The 24,528-nt window shown below is 39.0% G+C and overlaps 1 protein-coding gene across 1 annotated transcript in view; it reads left to right on the plus strand.

Moving 5' to 3' along the window:
• The window catches only part of pard3ba (par-3 family cell polarity regulator beta a), a gene marked incomplete at both ends in the record, with an annotated part of 184,277 nt that overhangs the window by 23,181 nt on the left and 136,568 nt on the right, over window positions 1–24,528 (plus strand). The window contains one exon of the mRNA XM_083908728.1: window positions 18,555–18,744. Coding sequence (XP_083764854.1) covers window positions 18,555–18,744 — 190 coding nt within the window. The remainder of the gene's footprint in view (window positions 1–18,554; window positions 18,745–24,528) is intronic.

Raw genomic sequence — 24,528 nt, forward strand, 5'->3', positions numbered from 1 at the left:
CACTTAATCTGAGGTCGGGGGGGAAGAAATGGATTTAATGGGGTTTTTTTTAAACTTCATCAAAGTCGAACTAAAGTTAATGAAAAGACCATGAGTGAACCAGGAGATATAAACATAATCCAATCCAGATTATTGTTGTTGTGTGATTTATTCTCATAAAGGAAGCGAATATAATTTAACTAAGGCTGCAACTAACTATTATTTTCATCATCAGTTAATCTGTCAACTATTTTCCCCATCGATCGAGTACTTGATTTTCCTAAATGCGTTGTATATAATTTGGTTTTAAAGATTTATTTGTTATATGGAGCAAAGAAACCAGAAAATATTCACATTTAAGAAGCTGAAAAATCAGACAACTTGTTTTAATTCGTTGAAAAAAACATTTAAACTGGTTATAAAGACTCAGGATTTTGTCTTTATTCTTGAAAATCTGACTCTAATCTCAGAATTCCAACATTTTCCATCATAATTTTGACTTTAATTTCAGAATTCCAAACATAATCTCAGAATTCTGACTTTCCCCCCCAGAATTCCAACTTGAACCTCAGAATTCCAACCTTTGTCGTCAGAATTCCAACTGTAAACTCAAAATTCTAAATCTCAGAATTCGAATTTTAACCTCAGAATTCCAACCTTTTCTATCAGAATTCTGATCTTAATCTCAGAATTATGACTTTTTCCCAGAGAATTCTGACTTTAATCTCAGAATACCGAACATAATCTCCAAATTCTGACTTTCCCCCTCAGAATTTTGACTTTAATCCCAGAATTCCAACTTGAACCTCAGAATTCCAACCTTTCCCATCAGAATTCCAACCGTTACCATCAGAATTCCAACTGTAATCTCAAAATTCCAACCTTTCCCATCAGAATTCTGACCTTAATGTCAGAATTATGACCTTTTCCCTTAGAATTCGGACTTTAATCTCAGAATTCCGACGTTGATCTAAGAAATTATGACGTTTTCCCTCAGTATTCTGTCTTTAATCTCAGAATTCCAACTTCAATCTCAGAATTCCAACCTTTTCCATCATAATTCTAACTGATCTCAGAATTCCAATTTTAACCTCAGAGTTCCAACCTTTCCCATCAGAATTATGACCTTTTCCCTGAGAATTATGACTTTAATCTCAGAATTCTAACTGTAATTCTTAGAATTCCAATTTTAACCTCAGAATTCTGACCTTTTCCATCAGAATTCTGACCTTAATCTCAGAATTATGACTTTTTCCCTGAGAATTATGACTTTAATCTCGGAATTCCGACGTTGATCTCAGAATTCCGACGTTTTCCCTCAGTATTCTGTCTTTAATCTCAGACGTCTGACTTCTAATCGCAGATATTCCGACAGATATTGCAATGTGATATAATCTGATATAAAGTGGAGCCTCAGTTCATTATTAACTTTTGTTGGATTAAAAACACAGCATGAACACATGAGAGAACATGAATAAACTAATCCTGCACATTTGTGATTTTAATTCAAAAACCATAAATTATTCAAGATTAGTCAGAATTATACACACATAAAAACCCCTGAGCTGATTCAGAGAATAAATCCTTCTTTTTTTAAATATTTAATTCACCTGCACGCTTGTTGAGCTTTCTCATAAAGTTGCACTTGGTAATTTTAATCCCTGCAGATGATCCGTCGCCGTAGCTTCTGACTTTGAATGATGGCGCTGCTCCAAAGTCATTTGTCAGTTCACTGAGCTCAAAGAGCAGCTTTCACTTATGATGAGCCTCCTCCTCCTCCTCCGTGTGTGTGTGTGTGTGTGAGAGAGTGTGTGTGTGTGTGTGTGTGTGTGTTACAGAGGCTGCATGAGGTCATCTCTCCCTCAGATCTCGTCTCCTTCTGTTAATCACTGGTAGCGTGTTAGCATTGTTAGCCCTGGTGTCACCACCACACCACCTATTAACTCCTAATGGAGCGAGATGGTCAGACTGTAACCTGACCTGTGTGTGTGTGTGTGTGTGTGTGTGTGTGTGTGTGTGTGTGTGTGTGTGTGTGTGTGTGTGTGTGTGGTCTGTGTGTGTGGTCTGGCTGTTGAATTATGTGTGTAATCCACGACGAGCAGCTGACACGTGAGTTTATGTAGGAAAAGTAGCTGCATCCAGATTAAAGCATAACATTTATGTCATGATATTCCAGGTAAATGAGCCAACTGGAGATGAATATTTGTTACTTTGGGTTAGGGTTTTTCAAAAATTAGAAACTTTCCATGAGAATTTCTTTATTATATGGAGCAAAGAACCAGAAAAAAACTTTTTTTTCCATCAGAATTCTGACTTTTTCCCTCAGAATTCCAATTTTAATCTCAGAATTATGACCCCCCCTCCCCCCATCATAATTTTAATCTTAGAATTCCAACTTTAACTTAAGAATTCTGGCTTTAATCTCAGAATTTCAACTTTAACTTCAGAATTCTGACTTTAATCTCAGAATTCCAACATTTCCCATCATAATTCAAATTTTAATCTCAGATTTCCAACTTTAATCTCAGAAGTCCGACTTTTCCCATCAGCATCCTGGCTTTAATCCCATATTTCGAACTGTAATCTCAGAATTCCAACATTTTCCATCATAATTCCAACTTTAATCTCACAATGCCGATCTTCCCCCCCCCCTCAGTAATCTGTCTTTAATCTCAGAATTCCAACTTTAACTTCATAATTGTGACTTTAATCTCAAAAATCCAACTTTAATCTCAGATTTCCGACCTTAATCTAATTGATGGGAATAAAGTGAATTATTTTCAAAATGTAAGATTATATATAGTTGATAAATGCATTGTTGCAAAATCTTGACTAAAACAATCAGATTAGATTAGATTAGATTAGATTAGATGCAGATATAGTGTAATATTCATACTCACTCCCCTGCACCAAACTCCGTTGAGAAAACCTGTGATTTTAGCTCGTGGTGACACCAGAGTTGTTGCGTTAATTGGTCACTTCCCTCATCTTACTTTGTGACTTCAGTGTTTGTGATCCTTTGTTTGGATTAACCGCAGTTACACAAACCTGCCACTGGAGGCAGCAGCAGAGCAGCAGCTAAAAATGATGATTTTCTCTATGGGGTTTGGTGTGGGAGAGTGAACACAGACATCCTCATATGACACATTTTAAGTCTTATATGATAAGGGTGACATTGATGTCGTTGTGAAGCTTTAGCAGCGCTAACTTTAGCGTTTAATAGCACGTTTAGCGTTTTAGCACTGGAGCTAATCACGTCCAGCTAATGATCTGTTATAGATCAAGTTGTTTACAGCAAATGTTCTCAGTGACCAAACCATCTGTTATCCTCTGTGTGTGTGTGTGTGTGTGTGTGCGTGTGTGTGTGTGCGTGTGTGTGCGTGTGTGTGTGTGCGTGTGCGTGTGTGTGTGTGTGTGTGTGTGTTCCCTCAGGTTACAGAGTCTCTGCTCTCTCCAACTGCTAATATCTCAAATCAGCACAAAGTCACACCCACTGACTGTGTGTGTGTGTGTGTGTGTGTGTGTGTGTGTGTGTGTGTGTGTGTGTGTGTGTGTGTGTGTGTGTGTGTGTGTGTGTGTGTGTGTGTGTGTGTGTGTGTGTGTGTGTGTGTGTGTGTGTGTGTGTGTGTACGATAAATGCTTGTAATACTGAATCCTCTCTCATCAGGTCTAAATATTTAATGATGTGTGTGTGAGTGTGAGTGTGTGTGTTGCACAGCTGAAACCACACCTGTGTCCATTGTGTTCCTCTCGTATACAAACACAAACACAAACAAACACACATCATTGTTGTTATTATTGAATGTATTGTGTTGTCATCACTCACTGATTGTCCTAATGAACGACACTAATGTGTCTCAATGAGGACACTACACTTATTATGTTTGACAGAGAGGAGAGGAGATGAGGAGAGAGGAGACAAGGAGAGAGGAGACAAGGAGAGGAGACTTCATCAGATTAGATTTTATATTAATCTGATTTTTCCTCACTGGTCTGAGCCAAAAAAACACATTCATTAGTTTGGTTTAGTTAAACATAGTGTTCCAATTCCATTCCTTTCCTTTCTTTACTGTTCCCCTTTCCTCTCCTTTCATTTCCTTTCCTTAGTGTTCCACTTTTATTTCCTTTCCTTAGTGTTCCCCTTTCCTCTCCTTTCATTTCCTTTCCTTAGTGTTCCAATTCCCTTTCCTTTCCTTAGTGTTCCACTTAACTTTCCTTAGTGTTCCAATTTCCTTTCCTTTCGTTAGTGTTCTAGTTTCCTTTCCTTAGTGTTCCACTTTCCTTTCCTTAGTGTTCCACTTTCCTTTCCTTAGTGTTCTAGTTTCCTTTCCTTAGTGTTCCACTTTCCTTTCCTTACTCTTCCAATTTCCTTTCCTTAGTGTTCCACTTTCCTTTCCTTTCCTTAGTGTTCCACATTCCTTTCCTTAGTGTTCCAGTTTCCTTTCCTTAGTGTTCCACTTTCCTTTCCTTTCCTTAGTGTTCCAGTTTCCTTTCCTTAGTGTTCCACTTTCCTTTCCTTTCCTTAGTGTTCCAGTTTCCTTTCCTTAGTGTTCCACTTTCCTTTCCTTTCCTTTCCTTAGTGTTCCACTTTCCTTTCCTTTCCTTTCCTTAGTGTTCCACTTTCCTTTCCTCAGTGTTCCACTTTCCTTTCCTTTCCTTAGTGTTCCACTTTCCTTTCCTTTCCTTAGTGTTCCACTTTCCTTTCCTTTCCTTAGTGTTCCACTTTCCTTTCCTTAGTGTTCCACTTTCCTTTCCTTGGTGTTCCACTTTCCTTTCCTTAGTGTTCCACTTCCCTTTCCTTGGTGTTCCACTTCCCTTTCCTTAGTGTTCCACTTCCCTTTCCTTAGTGTTCCACTTCCCTTTCCTTAGTGTTCCACTTCCCTTTCCTTAGTGTTCCACTTCCCTTTCCTTAGTGTTCCACTTTCCTTTCCTTTCCTTAGTGTTCCACTTCCCTTTCCTTGGTGTTCCACTTCCCTTTCCTTAGTGTTCCACTTCCCTTTCCTTTCCTTAGTGTTCCACTTTCCTTTCCTTAGTGTTCCACTTTCCTCTCCTTTCCTTAGTGTTCCAGGTTCCTTTCCTTAGTGTTCTACTTTCCTTTCCTTTCCTTAGTGTTCAATGTTCCTTTCCTTAGTGTTCCACTTTCCTTTCCTTAGTGTTCCAGTTTCCTTTCCTTACTCTTCCAATTTCCTTTCCTTAGTGTTCTACTTTCCTTTCCTTTCCTTAGTGTTCAATGTTCCTTTCCTTAGTGTTCCACTTTCCTTTCCTTAGTGTTCCAGTTTCCTTTCCTTACTCTTCCAATTTCCTTTCCTTAGTGTTCCACTTTCCTTTAGGGTTAGGGTGATAGTTTCTCCAACACCTTCAGGCTGTACATGATGTGTTGTATCTCCATGGCAACAGCATCGCCTGACATGTCAGTAATGTATAGTTTCACATAAAAGTGTATTATGTTGTCGCCGCTCGCTCGTTTACCCCAGAAGAAGTGATTAGAGATGAGGAATCACAGGTTTCCATCCAGACCGCGGTGAAGAAACTATATATTATCAACCATTTAATGAGGAATAATAATCATAAAAAGCACAGGTTTGCCTTTAAAATCAGTATAAATAACACTTATTATATACACTGAACCAAAGTCCATAGAGAAAAGGAGCATTTTAACCCTGTGCTGACAGAGAAATAGGCTGGAGGCTGGTCCTCTGCTGCCCCTTGTGGCAAGTTTGTGCCACTCATGTGAGTCTGAACACAGGACGTCAAACCCCGAATTCATAAAAATAACACGTTTTAATTTTTTGATCGAGGAAAAAGTGGATCAACAACTCCTGTGAGCCGTGATGTTAAAATCGATGATTTTCTCTATGGGGTTTGGTGCAGGGAGAGTGAGCGGTTTACAGATTTCATGTTTTCAGTCAGAAAACTTGCTTTTAAACACGCTCTCATGATGTAAACAGGTGTATAGATGTTATCCGGTGAGTGTGAGGAAGAAGAGGTGGAAGAAAGAAAGAAAGAAAGAAAGAAAAGGAAAGAGGTGACGGTGTGGTGTGAACATTTAATGTTAAAGAAAGGGCAGGAGTGAGGGAGGAGGAGGGAGGAGGAGGGAGCAGGGAGCCACAGGTGAAGAGGAGCGACAGAGTTAATCACTTCTTCTATTCCTCTGTCAGAGCCGGAGGAAGCGAGGGATGGAGGGAAGGATGGAGGAGGTAGCAGCTGGTTCAGTGACGGCCACAGGGAAAAGAAAGCTGATTATTAGACTCTGACTTTTAGAAACCGCGTGTGTGTGTGTGTGTGTGTGTGTGTGTGTGTGTGCAACATATGTACGACATCGTCCTGCGTCATTTCACGCCGAGGTTTTCCCACCGAAAACCTCGGCTACTGTCACCCTCCTCCTCTCTCTCTCCTCCCTCCTCCTCTCTCTCCTCCTCTCTCGCCTCCTCTCTCCTCCTCCTCTCTCCTCCTCCTCCTCCTTCTCTTCCTCGGGCCTCTCGGGTGTGAGTGATTTATGAAGAGTTTACTCTCGCCCTTTATGAATGTGCATAAATAATAATGTGGCGTGTCACCGAGCACTGCAATATCTCAGCTGGTGTGTGTGTGTGTGTGTGTGTGTGTGTGTGTGTGTGTGTGTGTGTGTGTGTGTGTGTGTGTGTGTGTGTGTGTGTGTGTGTGTGTGTGTGTGTGTGTGTGTGTGTGTGTGTGTGTGTGTGTGTGTGTGTGTGTGTGTGTGTGTGTGTGTGTGTGTGTGTGTGTGTGTGTGTGTGTGTGTGTGTGTGTGTGTGTGTGTGTGTGTGTGTGTCTGTGTGATAAAGTGTGCGTGTGTGATAAAGTGTGTGTGTGTCTGTGTGATAAAGTGTGCGTGAGTGTGCGCGTGTGTGTGTGGGTGAATGTAAAAGCTCCATCACTGTAGCTGAAGGGACAGGTGTGTGTGTGATAAAGTGTGTGTGTGTGTGTGATAAAGTGTGCGTGCGTGCGTGTGTGATTAAGTGTGCGTGCGTGTGTGTGATAAAGTGTGCGTGCGTGTGTGTGTGTGATAAAGTGTGCGTGCATGTGTGTGTGTGTGATAAAGTGTGCGTGTGTGTGTTGTGTGTGTTGTGTGTGTGTGTGTGCGATAAAGTGTGCGTGCGTGCATGTGTGATAAAGTGTGCGTGCGTGTGTGTGTGTGTGTGTGTGTGTACTCTGTGGGTGAATATAAAAGCTCCATCACTGTAGCTGAAGGGACAGGTGTGTGTGTGTGTGTGTGCACGTGTGAATAATAACTCAGCTCTTTTCTTTACCATCAATTTTCCTGCCGTGACGTTAAGAAATATTCCAGATCTCCACTTCGTCTTTGCCTTTGTGTGTGTGTGTTTTATTTATTTATTTATTTATTTTTAATTAAAACACATCACAGCCGTGTGGATTAATCTCAATCTTAGTTTGTCCTTTAGCAGATTAGTCATTTGTTGCATAAAATGTTGATTTTTGTCCACAAAACGATTTCTTTGCTATATGGAGCAAATATTCACATTTAAGAAGCTGAGAAACCTTAATTTAATGATAAAACAAATGCCATTAAAGCACATTTTTTGAGTGTCTACTGTCACAGGAACAAGCTTGAGGACAAATAAAATAGATTTTAGCCTCCTAATGTACAGCTGCTTAAGTCTACAACATCTTTACAACACGTTCACGTCTTTATTTCACTGTTAAACAGACTTTTCCAACAGGAAACTGAAGTTTTTAAATCGCCTCACTCTCCCACACCAAACCCCAGAGAGAAAATCAACGATTTTACTTTTATTGACTTTACTTTGCACACAGGAGTTGTTGATCCACCGCTGTCTCCATCGGTACGTTCAAATGTGTTATGGTGTGAATACGGCATTTAAAATCCTTAACTGAAGATTTACCTCAGTGACACAAAGTGACCACACGAGGCAGCAGTAGACCAGCAGCTCCTGTGTCGCCGTGAGCTAAAATCACTGGTTTTCTCTATGGGGTTTGGTGTGGGAGAGTGAGTGGTGTAACAAACTTTATACTGGTCACAAACTTGAAAAATATCATAGTATTTGGTTGTATTTTCTTGTATTTCTCTTGTATTTTACAGTTTAAATACACATACGTTTCCCTGCACCAAACCCCATAGAGAAAATCAACGATTTTACAGTTCACACAGATCACAGCACACAGGAGTTGTTGATCCACTTTTGCTTCCATCAGTAACATCAAATGTCTTATTTTGTCAAATTCGGCATCTTAAACCCTTCATTCACTTCAACTTCAGTGACACAAAGTGACCACACGAGGCAGCAGCGGACCAGCTGCTCCTGTGTCTCCGTGAGCTAAAAATGACCATTTTCTCTGTGGGGTTTGGTGAATGAAAACATGGCAAGAAAAAACAAACAAACATAATCCTAGTAATCTTAAATCACACCTTTATCTCTCTGTTAGACACACTTTTCCAACAGGAAACTCAAGTTTGTAAACCGCTCACTCTCCCTGCACCAAACCCCATAGAGAAAATCACTGATTTTTACATCACAGCAACACAGGAGTTCACAGGAAGTTGTTGATCCACTGCTGCCTCCATTAATAAATGGAAATCCTTTGTTCAGATTTACCTTAATGACACAAAGTGACCACACGAGGCAGCAGTAGACCAGCAGCTGCTGTGTCCACGTGAGCTAAAAATCGCTGGTTTTCTCTATGGGCTTTGGTGTAACAGAGTAAATGGTTTGCTAACGTGTTAAAAAGCTAGAGATTATCCATCAAATGCATCAAATTCTTTAAGATATTGTATCTCGTTAAATCCGCATTAAAAAAAACACGAACTGTCGCAACTTAACTGAAGGTTTTAAAGCGATATTAGACGAGGACATGATGTTTTTTTTTTTTTTTTTTTTTTTTCTTTCTCGAATCTCTTGCTATTCTGAGATCTGGGTCATCGTTTGCGTTTGGATCGGAATGAGACGAGCGCGGCATCAAAGAGACGAGAGGCTGCTCTGCAGAGAGAGACTGGAATCCCTTCAACGCCGAGACGTTTGCGTCGCGAGATCTTTGTGTGCGATTCGTTATGTGTGTGTGTGTGTGTGTGTGTGTGTGTGTGTGTGTGTGTGTGTGTGTGTGTGTGTGTGTGTGTGTGTGTGTGTGTGTGTGTGTGTGTGTTCTTGTACTTGCAGCATACTGAGGACCAGTGAGGGTTTTAAACCAACAAAGTGAGGTCATTTTTACGGAGTGAGGACATTTTGGCCGGTCCTCACTTTGTTTTAATTGAAATCACTTCCTTAGGCTGCTATAACATGCTATACTCAATTTGTCAAAAATTTTAATTTTGGACGACTTTTTCTCAAATTTTGGACCATCATTTTTTTTCAAATTTTGGACCATCATTTTTTTTCAAATTTTGGACCATAATTTTTTTTCAAATTTTGGACCATCATTTTTTTTCAAATTTTGGACCATAATTTTTTTTCAAATTTTGGACCAAATTGTTTTTTTTTAGTTTTGGACGAAATTTTTTTATTCAATTTTGGACCAAATTTTTTTAATTCAAATTTTGGACCAAATGTTTTTTTTCAAATTTTGCACCAAATGTTTTTTTTCAAATTTTGGACCAAATATTTTTTTTTCAAATTTTGGACCAATTTTTTTTTTTCAAATTTTGGACCAATTTTTTTTTTTTCAAATTTTGCACCAATTTTTTTTTTTTTAATTTTGGACCAAATTTTTTTTTTTAGAAATTTTGGACCAAATTTTTTTTTTCTAATTTTGGACCAAATTATTTTTTAAAAATTTGGACCAAAAATTTTGGGTAAATTTTTTTTTTTCAAATTTTGGACAACATAGTATAGTATGACGTTTTTGTAAATGTTGGACCAAAAATTAAAAAAATACAATAAAATCTAAAAAGTTTTCCAGCCCTTTTTGCTCTGGGGCTCCACCTGCAGACATTTTATGGTACTGCAACCAGTAGTTCTTTGTAGATGTCATTCATGAAGTAGATATTTGTAATTGTGTTGATTTATAAAGTGGAAATGCTGGTCCTCAGTATGCAGCAAGTACAAGAATGTGTGTGTGTGTGTGTGTGTGTGTGTGTGTGTGTGTGTGTGTGTGTGTGTGTGTGTGTGTGTGTGTGTGTGTGTGAGGTAATCCCCTCACATCTGCTCGTGCGCTGGATGGATTCGGGGCGGAAACAGAGGCAGGATTTGCCGCGCTCTCGCCGCTAATGCAACCAATTTCCTACTCGTTTAAATAACACGGGTCAAACATGCCGACGCGACGGCCTCCTCTGAGCTTTGGACGTGTGTGTGTGAGTGTGTGTGTGTGTGTGTGTGTGTGTACGTACGCAGCACGGTGTGTGTTACTGAACGTGTCTGCGTCCTTTTGTTTCTGCAGCTCTTGGCGTAAAAAAGAAACACGTGCGCGGCTTTAAATTTCACGTTTGTGTCTCCCTGCACCAAACCCCATAGAGAAAACCAGCGATTTTAGCTCACGGGGGACACAGCAGCTGCCGGTCTACCGCTGCCTCGTGTGGTCACTTTGTGCCACTGAAGTAGATCACAACAAAGGATTAACCAAGCCGATTTAACGCCGAAGTGACCAACTAACAGATTTGAACTCACTGATGGACGCGGCAGTGGTTCGACAACTCCTGTGTGCTGTTGTGTTAAAATCGCTGATTTTCTCCATGGGGTTTGGTGCAGGGAGAGTGAGTGACCAAAACTTGGGTTTTATGTTGAAAAAAAATAGTTGTTTACGCACTTAAAAGTTAACAAAAACTTAATCTGGTGTGTATATTTGTTTGTGAGCACTTTAAGAACTATCTGATTAACGTCAAAAAGGTCAAAAAATCCACGTAATGTTTGATTTTTACGTCGCAATTTCCATATCTGTTTGCCTCGGGTGAGATTGTCGGGCGCTGCTGGCTGCCCTGAAGCATTCTGGGAAATGGAGTCAACCATCAGAAATCAGAATCGGTACTCGGAGACGCCGCAAACTCACACGGTCACAGATTCCGTTTCCCTGCTATGCCTCGTTTCAAAGCGATTGCCGTTTCCTTCCCATGATGCCGTGCGTTTCCACGTGTGTGTGTGTGAGCCGTCTATAATCATCACACTATCCAGCCGCGGAAAACGCTCATCGTCTCCACGCAGCGTCTTGATTCACACGTGGAACGGAAGACGTTTTCACATTTGTCTTTAAACCGCTCTCCACTTTACACCAAAATCTTCCCACCTCAGCCGCCGGCGAGAAAATAATAAAAATAATAACGAAAATCTACATCAGTTTAAAGGCGCCATATGTGAGAATGTGGCCAAAAACAGTTACTACATTCAAATATCAAAACACCGAGGTCTTTTAGGTTTCGTTTTCTGACGTAACTGGCAACCCGTGGTTGCTCTGCAGCTGAGACTCTACTGACTGACTGCAATGATTTGTAGACGGCTGTAGGTGGCGCCACATGACGCCAAAACACGATTTCAAAACATAGACATGATTTGCAGTCTGCAAAATATTTTTTTTTTAATGCAAATATTTTGTCTGTACTGTTGTTGTTGGTGAGTTCAGTTTGTTATATGAACATTATTCCTGAGTCTCTGTGACATATTAGGAGGATTTTATCATTTATTACATAATGCACCTTTAAAGGGACAATATGTAGTATTTATGGGTTTATATGACCCAAAATCCACTCTTTTATACATATTATGTGCTCCTGCATTGTCTAGTCGCTGTATAATAGTTTTTGTTTCATTTTCGTAGTGTTTCAAAAAGTCATGTAAAATAACATGGTCGCGGGCCGCGGTTGCATAGCCACTGTTAGCAGAGAGACGCCATGTTTCTACCGGAGCCTGTAAGGACAAACGCGAGAGAACAAATCAAGCGTCTCTTTACTTGTAGCAGGAAGTCCCGCCTCCACTCTCTCGGTAGCTCCGCCCTCTCCCTCGCCTCACGAACCTCATCTGCTGACGCGGAGAAAGACGACGAGGACGACATTTGACCGGCTGAGGACACCGTAGCGCTCAGGGAAGGGAGGGGGGTGAGCAGAGGAGCAGTTCTTTGTTGTAAATTTCAGCCTCTCCTCTAGATGGCACTATAAACTAGTCTTTAACTACACGTTCGTCACGTTTTCTCACCATTCCACGCGATTTGTCGGTGAGAAACAGACCGTTTGTAAACCGCTCTCTCTCTCTCTCTCTCTCACACCAAACCCCATTGAGAAAATCAGCGATTTTTTAGCTCACGGCGTCTCATCCGCCGCTGGTCGTCTACTGCCTCGTGTGGTCACTTTGCGTCGTGCAGCGGGCGGTTAAACACCTCCTGTGTGCTGTGATGTAAAAATCGACGGTTTTCTCTATGGGGTTTGGTGGAGTTTTGCCAAAAATCTCAGTTTCCGGGTAGAAAAAAGGTTGCAAATATATTTTTTTTTACTTGTATATTCTCTGTGAGTAAATTCTTCTTTTGTTAAGTGGCTTTAATAGTTTTTTCATTGTGTCCCCTGCTAACAGGCGCGACTATACCGCTTCATTCTCACGTTTAAAATAGTTTTTTTTTTGTCCTTTATTGAAAAAAGTGTGTCTCTTTGTGTGTGTAGTAGAGAGTATATGTGTGTGTGTGTGTGTGTGTGTGTGTGTGTGTGAGATGATTGCGTTACCGTGGTACTGTCGGGACGCTGCGCCGCTCTCCTTCTGAATTATGCATCTCTTGTTCAAAGAAAGAATGAAAAAGCACGAGAGTGGGGAGCGGCGCTAAGATAAATGACAACGGCACAAAAGCAGAGCATCTCAATAGACTGCTACTACACACACACACACACGCGCGCGCACACACACACACACACACACGCGCACGCGCACACACACACGCTGTAGTGTTAGACAGCGCCGAAGAAAAACGAGTTGATTAGAAGCGGCGCGTGAAAAAAGGAGGAAGTGTGTGTTTGTTTGTGTGTGTTTGTGGCTTTTTACACAGCAGCAGCAGCAGAGTGCAGTGGTTTGTGACCAAAGCTAGGTGGCACTGTTCACCCTCCCACTGTGAACACACACTGTGCGTGTGCGTGTGTGTGTGTGTGTGTGAGTCGTAGCTACATTCGTTTAATTAATTGTCGGCGAGAGCATCAATTATTCAGAAACACTCAACTCCTGTAACATGTAAACACACTGTAGTTTATTGACGGCAGCTCACGGAAATCTCCGCCCTCTGATTGGCTGTCGCTGAGCTAGCAGAGCCGCGTGACACATCGCTAAAACAATAATAATCGTAATAATAATAATAATGATGTGTACGTTGTTTATCGGTCACAGCAAAGAAAACCCCCGCGTTTACTCTCACCCTCTGGTGACAAACGAGGTCAAAGGTTGCTGCTTTTTGTGGATTAGCATAAAACAATAAGCAAATACATCGCAATATATGATTTCGCAAAATACTACAAGTAGTGTTTTGCAATATCATAGTATCGTGACTGAAATTTTGCGATATCGCAGAATTGTGATGTAATTATCGTGATAGTATCGCACAATTGTGACTTAAACATTGTGATATCGCGTAATTGTGACTTAAATATCGTGATATTGTGATATTATTGGTATCATGATATTATTGTTATTGTGATATTGGAATCGTATCATGATATTATTGGTATATTATCGTGATAATATTTGTATTGTGATTTTATTGGTATTGTGGTATTGTATTGTGATATTACTGGTATCGTGATATTTGGATTGTATCATGATATTATTGGTATTGTATCGCAATATTTTTGGTATCGTGATTGTATTGGGATTGTGGTATTATTGGTATCTTATTGCGATATTATTAATATAATATCGTGAATTTATTGATATCGCATTGTGATACTATTGGTATAGTATTGTGATATTAGTATCGTATTGTGATATTATTGATATCGTATCGTGATATTATTGGTATCTTAGCGTGATGTTAGTAGTATTGCGATATTATTAGTATCGTATTGCGATATTATTAGTATTGTATTGCTATATTAGTATCATACCGTGATATTTTTAGTATCATACCGTGATATTTTTAGTATCATATCGTGATGTTATTGGTGTCTTGTCGTGATATTATTGGTATCTTAGCGTGATGTTAGTAGTATTGCGATATTATTAGTATCGTATTGCGATATTTTTAGTATCATACCGTGATATTTTTAGTATCATATCGTGATATTATTGGTATCTTGTTGTGATATTATTGGTATCATATCGCGATATTATTGGTATTATTAGTATCGTATTGTGATATTATTGGTATCATATCATGATATTATTGGTATCGTATTGTGATATTATTGTGATATTATTGGTATCGTATTGAGATATTAGTATCCTATTGCGATATTATTGGTATCATATCGTGATATTACTGGTATCTTAGCGTGATATTGTTGGTATTGTGATTATATTGGTATTGTATTGTGATATTATTGGTATCGTATTGTGATATTAGTATCGTATCATGATATTATTGGTATCGTATCATGATTCCAGTGTGTTTCACCCTCTGCTGTTGCCTGTCTTTCATGTGTGTGATAATAATTGCAGAAGCGTCTCCTCCACAGTCGTAACACATGACAATGTGCAGCTCTGAGCTGTTTGTATGTGCCGCAGGTATCACTGTGTGTGTGTGTGTGTGTGTTATGTAAATGAGACAGAGGGGCCACATTATTCAGCCGTGGTTGACATGCAGGCTCCCAGGGTTCATATCAATATCCACAATCGGTCGCAGCATGAAGAATAAGGAGGTTTTTGTATGCTGGAATACTAATGACAGTCAGGAGGGAAGAAGACGCAGAGGAAACACGACTCACTTTTATTATTCTGCTGCTGCTGAATGGAAAAAAAAAGAGTTTTTCTCCATCGCTGCGGCGTAATCACTCTTTAAAATGTGCAAAGAAATCTCTTTTTTAAACAAAGCCATTAGAAGAAAAAGTGTACAAAGATGAAAGCGATCGATGAGGCGACAAACAACACAAACGCTAAATTGGATCTCGCCCCGCAGACGGATTCTAGTCTCCGGGTTTTTACCCAAGTAATGGAATGAATGAAGATCTGCCGTTAGCACTGGAACCATCTGACACCCTGAGTTTGACCCTCATCAGCACCCATAACAGCCTCCCTTTGTTTCACATGTGTCAGTTTATCACTGGTCTGGTTCAGGTCTTATTAAAGGTTATATACGTGAGGGAGGGCAAAAAAAATGGGATACTTTGTGTGGTGATATATTTGTGGATTAGCACAAAAACAGAATCTTAAATATCCTGATAATATTGTAGTATTGTGACTCGAATATTGTGATAATATCGTAGTATCGTGACTTAAATATCGTGACTTAAATATCGTGACTTAAATATCGTGACTTAAATATCGTGTTAATATCATAGTTTCATGACTTAAATATCGTAATATCGTAGTATCATGACTTTAATATTGTGATATCGTGACTTAAATATCCTGATCGTATATATTGTGATATCGTTGCATCGTGAATTAAATATTGTGATATCGTAGTATTGTGACTTAATTATTGTGATTATATCATAGAATCGTGACTTAAATATCTTGATAATATCGTAGTATTGTGACTTCATTATCCTGATAATATATCGTGACTTAAATATCATGATATTATCGTAGAATCGTGACTTAAATATTGTGATAATATCCTAGTATCACCACTTATATATCCTGATAAAATCGTGATTTAAATATCTTGATAATATTGTTACATCGTGACTAACGTGACCTAATTATCGTGATATCGTGACTTAAATATCATGATAATATCTTTGCATCGGGACTTAAATATCGTGATAATACCGTAGTTTTGTGACTTAAATATTGTGATAATATCATAGTATAGCGACTTTATTATCATGATAATATCGTTGCATTGTGGCTTACATATCGTGATAATATCGTGACTTACATGTTGTGATAATATCATAGTATTGTGACTTAAATATTGTGACAATATCGTTACATCGTGACTTAAATATCGTGATGATGTTGTAGTATGTGACTTAAATATTGTGATATTGCGACTGAAATATCATGATAATATTGTGACTTAAATTAAATATCATGATAATATCGTTGCACCTTGACTTACATAGTGTGAAAATATCGTAGTTTCGTGACTTATAAAATATTGTGATATCATACTATAGCGACTTTAATATCATGATAATATCGTTGCATTGTGGCTTAAATATCGTGATAATATCGTGACTTAAATATAGTGATAATATTATAGTATCGTGACTTCAATTTTGTGATATCGTAGTATCGTGACTTCATTATCGTGATAATATAATTGCACCATGATGTAAATATTGTGACAATATCGTTGCATCGTGACTTAAATATCGTGATAATGTTGTTGTATCGTGACTTAAATATCCTGATATCGTGACTTAAATATCGTGATAATATTGTGGCTTAATATCATGATAATATCGTTGCATCATGACTTAAATATCGTGATATCGTAGTGTTTTGTGACTTAAATATCGTGATAATATTGTGGCTTAATATCATGATAATATCGTTGCATCATGACTTAAATATCGTGATAATATCGTAGTATTGTGACTTAAATATCGTGACTTAAATATCGTGATAATATCGTGGTATCGTGACTAAAGCATGAGGTGGGACATACAGTAAGAACTTACCACAGAACTTTAAAAGTAAATTTAACGCCCAAATGAGGAAGAATCGAGGGTTAAAAAAAAGGGGGGCGGGCCTTCGTCAGCCTCAAATAAAAAATAAATAAAGTAAACTCCAGGAAAAACAAACGATCATCGCCCACTTTCCCTCTCCTCACTTTTAAAAGAGGCTGCTGTTCGTGAAAAAAAGAAATGATGTCTTTGCTCAGCGGTGTCACATTATCCTCCTGAGACGACTTCTTTGATTGATGCTGTCAGTGCAGGAGGGAGAGGAGGAGGGAGGGAAGGAGGGAGGGATGGAGGGAAGGAGGGAGGGAAGGAGATAAGAGGAGAAAGGAGATAAAGAAGGGAAGGAGAAGGAGGAGAAGGTGGAGGAGCATCCGTCAGGCAGAACAATCAGATTGTTTTCCTGGTGATCGCTCTCTCTTTCTTTGCTCTTCTCTGCATCTGCGGCTCCTCCATCCTTCATAGTTTCTGCAACTCGCTCGCTCTCTCTAATCTCTGCCACACACACACACACACTTATACACACACACACACACTTATACACACACACACACACACACACACAGAGTTTGCATGCCAGGTGTCATGAGGATATTGAATCACGGCGAGGCCGAGGTGAGAGGGCGTCGTCGCCGCGGTGATGGATGATGCATATCGCACACACACTCTTTTCTTATTGTCCACACACACACACACACACACTCTCTCTCTCTGTCACACACACACACACACACACACACAGTGGTTAATTGACGTCCTCCACTCTTGTCTGTTGTTTTTATTCCCGTCCCATCGTTTTTCCGCGGCGGTTATTGCTTTTCATTAAGTGGTCATTTCCCTTCGCCCGGCGCCGTCTAATGAGAGCGTCACGCCGCCGCGCGCCCGTTTATCAAACCTCAACACACACACACACACACGTGTGTATATTCATATTCCCCTTCACTCTATCTGCCATCATGTCACTGTCTTAATTAGCACTGTTTGTCGCCCTCCGTCCCTTCTCCGTTCGACGGCCGTGTCATTGTGTTTGGCAGCTTCTCATTCTCTTGTCAGATCTCATTTGACTGTATATCTCACACACATACACACACACCTCGCCTCACCGTGTGTGTGTGTGTGTGTGACTCGCCTAATAAAATCTACACCTCCTTAAGTCTGCAATTGTTAAAAAAATATCATTAAACACAGACTTTTCTGACCGGAAACTGAACTTTGTATAACACACCAAACCCCATAGAGAAAATCAGCGATTTAAGCCCACGGGGACACAGCAGCTGCTGGTCCTACTGCTGCCTCGTGTGGTCATTTTGTGTCACTGAGGTTAATCTGAACGCTGGTTTTCAAACCCCGAATTCATGATAAAACTGATTTAAACTTGCTAATGGAGGCAGCAGTGGATCAGTGACTCCTGTGTGCTGTGATGTTAAAATCTGTTATAATCGTTGATTTTCTCTATGGGGTTTGGTGCAGGAGAGTAAAAGCAACAAAAAGCTTCAAATTTCAGTGAGAAAAGGCTGTTTTACCGTGAGATAAAACAGTGAGTGTACTTTTACAAGAGTGCACATTAAAACTGGCAAAAAAAAAAAAAATTTGCTCTCCCACACCAAACTCCGTAGAGAAAATCAGCAATTTAAGCCCACAGGGACACAGGAGCTGCTGGTCCTACTGCTGCCTCGTGTGGTCACTTTGTGTCACTGAGGTTAATCTGAACGAAGGATTTCAAACCCCGAATTCATGAAAAAACTAGTTTTGACTTACTGATGGAGGCAGCAGTGGATCAGTGACTCCCGTGTGCTGTGATGTTAAAATCTGTTAAAATCGTTGATTTTCTCTATGGGGTTTGGTGCTTTTGCTCATATTTGATATCCCTGTATAACTCACGCCTCACTCTTTTTGTCCTCAGCTGGTCGCCGTGTTCGACCGGGTCCACCCGGGGAGGACGGACAGTCCCCGCGAGGACACGTCCAGCTACTCCAGCCCCGCCCCCAGCCCCGCCCCCAGCCCCGAGCCCCTCCACTACTACTCCCACCTGCACGGCTTCCTGGAGCCGGCGAGCGGCGAGATCGAGGTCAACGAGGCCGTCCTCAAAGCAAGTACGTGACAAAGCAAGTGACAAAAAAAAAACGCTAAACGTTAAATATTCCGTCTCCTGCCTGGTGCGGAATATTAATAACAGTGTGTAAATATATGGAGAACAAATTGCAGCTTTAAAGCAGCGCCTGAAGAGATGCTCAGTCAACACTTTGACTGTTTTTTAGGCGGCTGTGATTTAACGCCTTGTCTGATTATTTGTCTTTTTGATGGTGATTTCAGTGACTGTGATGAATGTGAGATTATATCTTATTATGATTATTACGATGATGATTACTGAGCTGATCAGCAGTAACGTGATGGATTCATACATCACTCTGTGACCGTGACGCGCCTCAAATGAGAAAAGTTGACCCTGATTGAAAAAAAAAATGCTGCTTTGTTTTCACTCGGCTGTGGAAATAAAAAGAGACGGGGTGATTTTTCTGCAGTGAAATCGTGCGAAAGCATTAGAATTTAACACGTTTGAGCTCAAATTGGATAATTTCTCATCTTTTTTTCTCCCCAATGTGGCATTTATTCGTTTATTTTGTCCCTTTTTTGGTGTTTTACCCCATTTTTTTAATATAGCAATACAAACTTTACAAACAATTCTCATCTTTAACCACGCAATCCTTATTATAAAGTGTAGTATTTCAATAATAATTCAAATAAATAATAATAATTAAATAATTGCATGGATGAAATAAAGTCAGGACTGGTGTTTTTATCTTTATCACTCATTATGTGATAGAGTATATAATACGTTTTATTATCTTATTATTATATACAGTATATATATATATTTATTAATATAATACTATGAGTTTGTTACTGGTTTTATGTGTAGGTTTCCATAACAGGACGGAAAATGTTGAGAAATGTTGATTTTTGTTTCCCGAACCTTGAAATAATGACGTCTAATTTTGTCCACGAGCAAAGAAAATAGAAAATATTCACATTTAAGAAGCAGAAAAATCAGATAAATTTGATTTTATTCTCTAGGAAAACACTCTAATTGATGAATTTATTATTAAAAAAGTTGCCGGTTAATTCAACAGAGCAACAGATATATAAAAAATAAATAAATAAATAAATAAAAGACAGTTTGACAGAAAATCAACAGAATTCTGGGAAATATCTTTCCTTCCCAGACAATAATTAGTATAATTTTATTTAGAGAGCTTTTGTGTTGGTTTCACTTTGAAGAAAAGGATTAAATTAGCTTAGCTTAGCTTAACCAGGTTACATGTCATTACCCTGTTAAACCTGTCATCTCTGTCTGTCCATCTGTCGTCTATGGAAGCTGCACACACGCACACGCACACACACACACACACACACAAACACACGCGCACACACACACATTAAACACACACACACACACACATACATTAAACACACACACACACATTAAACACACACACACATTAAACACACACACACACACACCCATACATAATGAACACACACGCACACACTATTCAGGCTCAACCACCTGCCACACAGACACACACGCACACACACACACACACGCACACACACTGTGCAGTAACTGGATTATCGTTAATTCACTAATTCTCCTCCTCTTCCTCGCTCCGCCCTGTTTGACGCCCCCCCCCCTCCCCCTTTAACCCCGCCCACCCCTGTGTGCAGCCCTGCTGAACCCTGACTAACTCAGTTATCTCGTGACCTCGTGACCCTGTGACGCCCTCAGACTCAGACTAATGCAGTCATGCTCTCCTCTGTTTGTTTCTCTTTCTGTTCTAGAAAACAAGAAAGTTTCTGTTACTCTTAAAGTGAAAATGTTCTATAATAATAATAATAATAAAAATAATAATAATAAAAATAAAAAGTGTCACTTTAACACATTTATTAACATTAAAGTTCAGTTCCCACAAAACACTCAGATGCTTTGATTGGACTTAAGTTAATCTGATTATTCATAGTAATCTGATTACAGGAGGCCACAGTTGTCGCAGTGTGGAGAGAGTAATTCACTAATGAGTGTCTGTGTGTGTGAGTCTGTGTGTGTCTGCGTGTGTGTGTGTCTGTGTGTGTCTGTGTGTGTCTGTGTGTGTGTGTTTAAACAGCCTGATTGGACTTCACATTGGTGGCCCACTGGGATGATTAGACCAGCATTGATCTGCTGCCACACACACACACACACACACACACACACAAACAGACCAACAGACAGACAGACACACACACACACACACACACACACACTCACAGACACACACTCCGTTTGACAGTGAGCTGACTTTCTTCAAAAAAACAAAAAGTATCTCGGAATGACTTGAAATTTACCATCATATTAGTCGGCATCGCCCTGAACAAGGATCTGTCAAATTTTTTTGTAAATCTCTTAAGGAATAATTTTAATGAATTTTTGAAATTGATGAAATGATCCATTTGCCCTGATGCACTTTGACAGTGAGCTGAGTTTCTTCACAAAAACAAAAAGTATCTCGGAATGACTTGAAATTTACCATCATAATAGTCGGCATCGCCCTGAACTAGAATCCGTCGAAAATATTTGCAAATCTCTCAAGAAATAATTTTCATGAATTTTTTAAAAAATCTTGAAATGATCCATTTGCCCTGATGCACTTTGACAGTGAGCTGACTTTGTTCTTGGAAAAAAAAAAAGTATCTCGGAATGACTTGAAATTTACCATCATAATAGTCGGCGTTGCCCTGAACAAGGATCCGCTTAAATTATTCGCAAAACTTGTAAGGAAAAATTTTAATGAATTTTTGAAATTTTTGGATATGATCCATTTGCCCTGATGCACTTTGACAGTGAGCTGACTTTCTTCACAAAAACAAAAAGTATCTCGGAATGACTTGAAATTTACCATCATAATAGTCGGCATCACCCTGAACAAGGATCCGTTGAAAATATTCCCAAAACTCTTAAGGAATAATTTTAATGAATTTTTGAAATTTTTGGAAATTATCCCTTTGCCCTGATGCACTTTGACAGTGAGCTGACTTTCTTCAAAAAAACAAAAAGTATCTCGGAATTACTTGAAATTTACCATCATAATAGTCGGCATCGCCCTGAACAAGGATCTGTCAAAAAATTTTGCAAATCTCTTAAGGAATAATTTTAATGAATTTTTGAAAATCTTGAAATGATCCATTTGCCCTGATGCACTTTGACAGTGAGCTGACTTTCTTCACAAAAACAAAAAGTATCTCGGAATGACTTGAAATTTACCATCATAATAGTCGGCATCACCCTGAACAAGGATCCGTTGAAAATATTTGCAAAGCTCTTAAGGAATAATTTTAATGAATTTTTGAAATTTTTGGAAATTATCCCTTTGCCCTGATGCAGTTTGACAGTGAGCTGACTTTCTTCACAAAAACAAAAAGTATCTCGGAATGACTTGAAATTTACCATCATAATAGTCGGCGTCGCCCTGAACTAGAATCCGTCGAAAATATTTGCAAATCTCTCAAGAAATAATTTTCATGAATTTTTTAAAAAATCTTGAAATGATCCATTTGCCCTGATGCACTTTGACAGTGAGCTGACTTTGTTCTTGGAAAAAAAAAAAGTATCTCGGAATGACTTGAAATTTACCATCATAATAGTCGGCGTTGCCCTGAACAAGGATCCGCTTAAATTATTCGCAAAACTTGTAAGGAAAAATTTTAATGAATTTTTGAAATTTTTGGATATGATCCATTTGCCCTGATGCACTTTGACAGTGAGCTGACTTTCTTCACAAAAACAAAAAGTATCTCGGAATGACTTGAAATTTACCATCATAATAGTCGGCATCACCCTGAACAAGGATCCGTTGAAAATATTCCCAAAACTCTTAAGGAATAATTTTAATGAATTTTTGAAATTTTTGGAAATTATCCCTTTGCCCTGATGCACTTTGACAGTGAGCTGACTTTCTTCAAAAAAACAAAAAGTATCTCGGAATTACTTGAAATTTACCATCATAATAGTCGGCATCGCCCTGAACAAGGATCTGTCAAAAAATTTTGCAAATCTCTTAAGGAATAATTTTAATGAATTTTTGAAAATCTTGAAATGATCCATTTGCCCTGATGCACTTTGACAGTGAGCTGACTTTCTTCACAAAAACAAAAAGTATCTCGGAATGACTTGAAATTTACCATCATAATAGTCGGCATCACCCTGAACAAGGATCCGTTGAAAATATTTGCAAAGCTCTTAAGGAATAATTTTAATGAATTTTTGAAATTTTTGGAAATTATCCCTTTGCCCTGATGCACTTTGACAGTGAGCTGACTTTCTTCACAAAAACAAAAAGTATCTCGGAATGACTTGAAATTTACCATCATAACAGTCGGCGTCGCCCTGAACAAGGATCCGCTTAAATTATTCACAAAACTTGTAAGGAAAAATTTAAATGAATTTTTGAAATTTTTGGAAATTATCCCTTTGCCCTGATGCACTTTGACAGTGAGCTGACTTTCTTCACAAAAACAAAAAGTATCTCGGAATGACTTGAAATTTACCATCATATTAGTCGGCATCGCCCTGAACAAGGATCTGTCAAATTTTTTTGCAAATCTCTTAAGGAATAATTTTAATGAATTTTTGAAATTTTTGGAAATTATCTCTTTGCCCTGATGCACTTTGACAGTGAGCTGACTTTCTTCACAAAAACAAAAAGTATCTCGGAATGACTTGAAAATTACAATCATAATAGTCGGAATCGCCCTGAACAAGGATCCCTTGAAATTATTCGCAAACCTCTTAAGGAATAATTTTAATAAATTTTTGAAATTTTTGGATATGATCTATTTGCCCTGATGCACTTTGACAGTGAGCTGACTTTAGTCTCAAAAACAAAAAGTATCTCGGAATGACTTTAAATTACAAATGGTAGCTGACCTAAGATAAATCCCAGTCCCTCGGTGACACTGCAGGAGCTCTCAGAGGTCAGAGGTCAGAGGTCAGAGGTCCTCAGGTCACGTCACATGACTGAGAGGAGGCTCTGAGGGCTGAGTGGAGGAGGATTGATGAACGGAGGATAAATGGAGGAGGATTTATGTGCTTGACCTTCAGGTTAATGGACTCTGACTGTGACTGTGAGAGAGTCACCTGCAGCCTTCACTGTCTTTACATATTTACTCACCACAAGAGTCATTTCACTTGGATACTAATGGCACAGGAGGAGTTAATATTATTGTAAAAATAATATGCTCTGACTTTGTTTTGTTAGGTTCCTAAATGTACATCGATGTACAAAACGTTAAATAACTCCTCCAAAAATAGCCAAATCATAGTAATTTCACAGTCAGACGACTTTGAATTCACGTAAATTCATAAATATTACAAGTTGCATGATCTGCAGACGTTCATTAATGCACATTTTTATATATATAAATAAATACAAGAATAAATACCTTTAGGGAGCGTTAGAAATCTCACTTTTCCCCTCAAATATGGCAGCGTCGGAGTGTTTAGTGGTGAATTTGAGCTTTTAAAACAGTGACAGCAGCTTTTTCCATGTCCTTTTGTCACAAAAATAATGAAAACGTACAGAAACCAGTGCATTTTAGTCATATTGTACACGCTTTTTCAAGTATAGATGATTTGTCCCAGTTTTTATTGTAATTTTATCAATTTTTCCTGTGTTTTTGTGTCGTACATGAATATAAAACGACACTGAAGGCACTTGTAAAGTCGGTAACGTACGATGGAACTACGGGAAAAGTTCTTTGAGGACAAAACTAATACCAACATTGCTTTCCGGTTAAATCGGGTTAAATAAAAAACAGAATATTGAATATATTCCAGGATGTTT

This window comes from Microchirus variegatus (assembly GCF_963457635.1).
Source record: "Microchirus variegatus genome assembly, chromosome: 22".
Taxonomy (NCBI): domain Eukaryota; kingdom Metazoa; phylum Chordata; class Actinopteri; order Pleuronectiformes; family Soleidae; genus Microchirus; species Microchirus variegatus.